This window comes from Plasmodium reichenowi (assembly GCF_001601855.1).
Source record: "Plasmodium reichenowi strain SY57 chromosome Unknown, whole genome shotgun sequence".
In the NCBI taxonomy this organism is placed as follows: Eukaryota; Apicomplexa; class Aconoidasida; order Haemosporida; family Plasmodiidae; genus Plasmodium; species Plasmodium reichenowi.
The window spans coordinates 1-854 of record NW_017962459.1 but is presented as its reverse complement, the minus strand read 5'-3'; the positions used below and the strand labels follow the sequence as shown (position 1 = coordinate 854).

Genomic DNA, 854 nt, shown 5'->3' with positions numbered 1-854 from the left:
AAAAAATAAAATTAAAATATATTTTTTTTTATTTTTTATTTTTAAATATATATTTAAAAAAAAAAATAAAATAAAAATAAAATAAAAATAAAATAAAATATATATATATTTATAATATTTATTATTATTTTATAAACACACAAATTAGAAAAAACATATATATAATTATTTTTTTTACCTAAAAATGCGTATTTCTAAAGGAACTAATATTAAATCTACAGGAGTTTCAAATTGTAAAAATTGCTCTAAATATTCTTTAATGGAAGTACAAAAGGAAAATGAAAAGAAACGTTCCTTAAGTGCCTTTAATTGCAAAAATTTCATATTAATTTTTGGAATAATATATGTAGCATTATTGGTATGATGATATAAATAAAATATATAATTGGATTTTTTTTTTTTTTTTTTTTTATTATAGAATATAAATATCTTTATTAGAAATAAATAGATATGTACATAGATACCTACCTACCTACCTACATACATACATATATATATTTTTTGTATTATTTAATTTTAGAATATTTATACATGTGGAGACAAATACCAACAGGCTGCAGATTATAGTTTTAGAGAAAGTAGAGTTTTAGCTGAAGGCAAAAATACCTGTACAAAAAACGCAAAGACCTCATTAAGGAAATGTACGCATACAACATCAACAAGCTCCGATCCAGAAGGACAAGTATTGAAAGAATATGCTGCTGATCCAGAATATCGTAAACACCTAAATGTCTTTCACAAAATATTAACTCACACTGATTCAAATGATGAAAAAGAAACTAGCTACGATCCAGAAGGACAAGTATTGAAAGAATATGCTGCTGATCCAGAATATCGTAAACACCTAAATGTCT

General features: G+C 22.5%; 1 protein-coding gene across 1 annotated transcript; it reads left to right on the top strand.

Annotated features, from left to right (window-relative positions):
* Positions 1-184: 184 nt before the first annotated feature.
* On the top strand, positions 185-358 carry PRSY57_0024300 (glycophorin binding protein; the record flags this gene model as incomplete). Its single annotated transcript, XM_020114308.1, has 1 exon — positions 185-358. A coding segment is annotated over one exon (174 nt), but the record flags the coding sequence as incomplete, so codon positions are not given.
* Between the last annotated feature and the right edge of the window lie 496 nt (positions 359-854).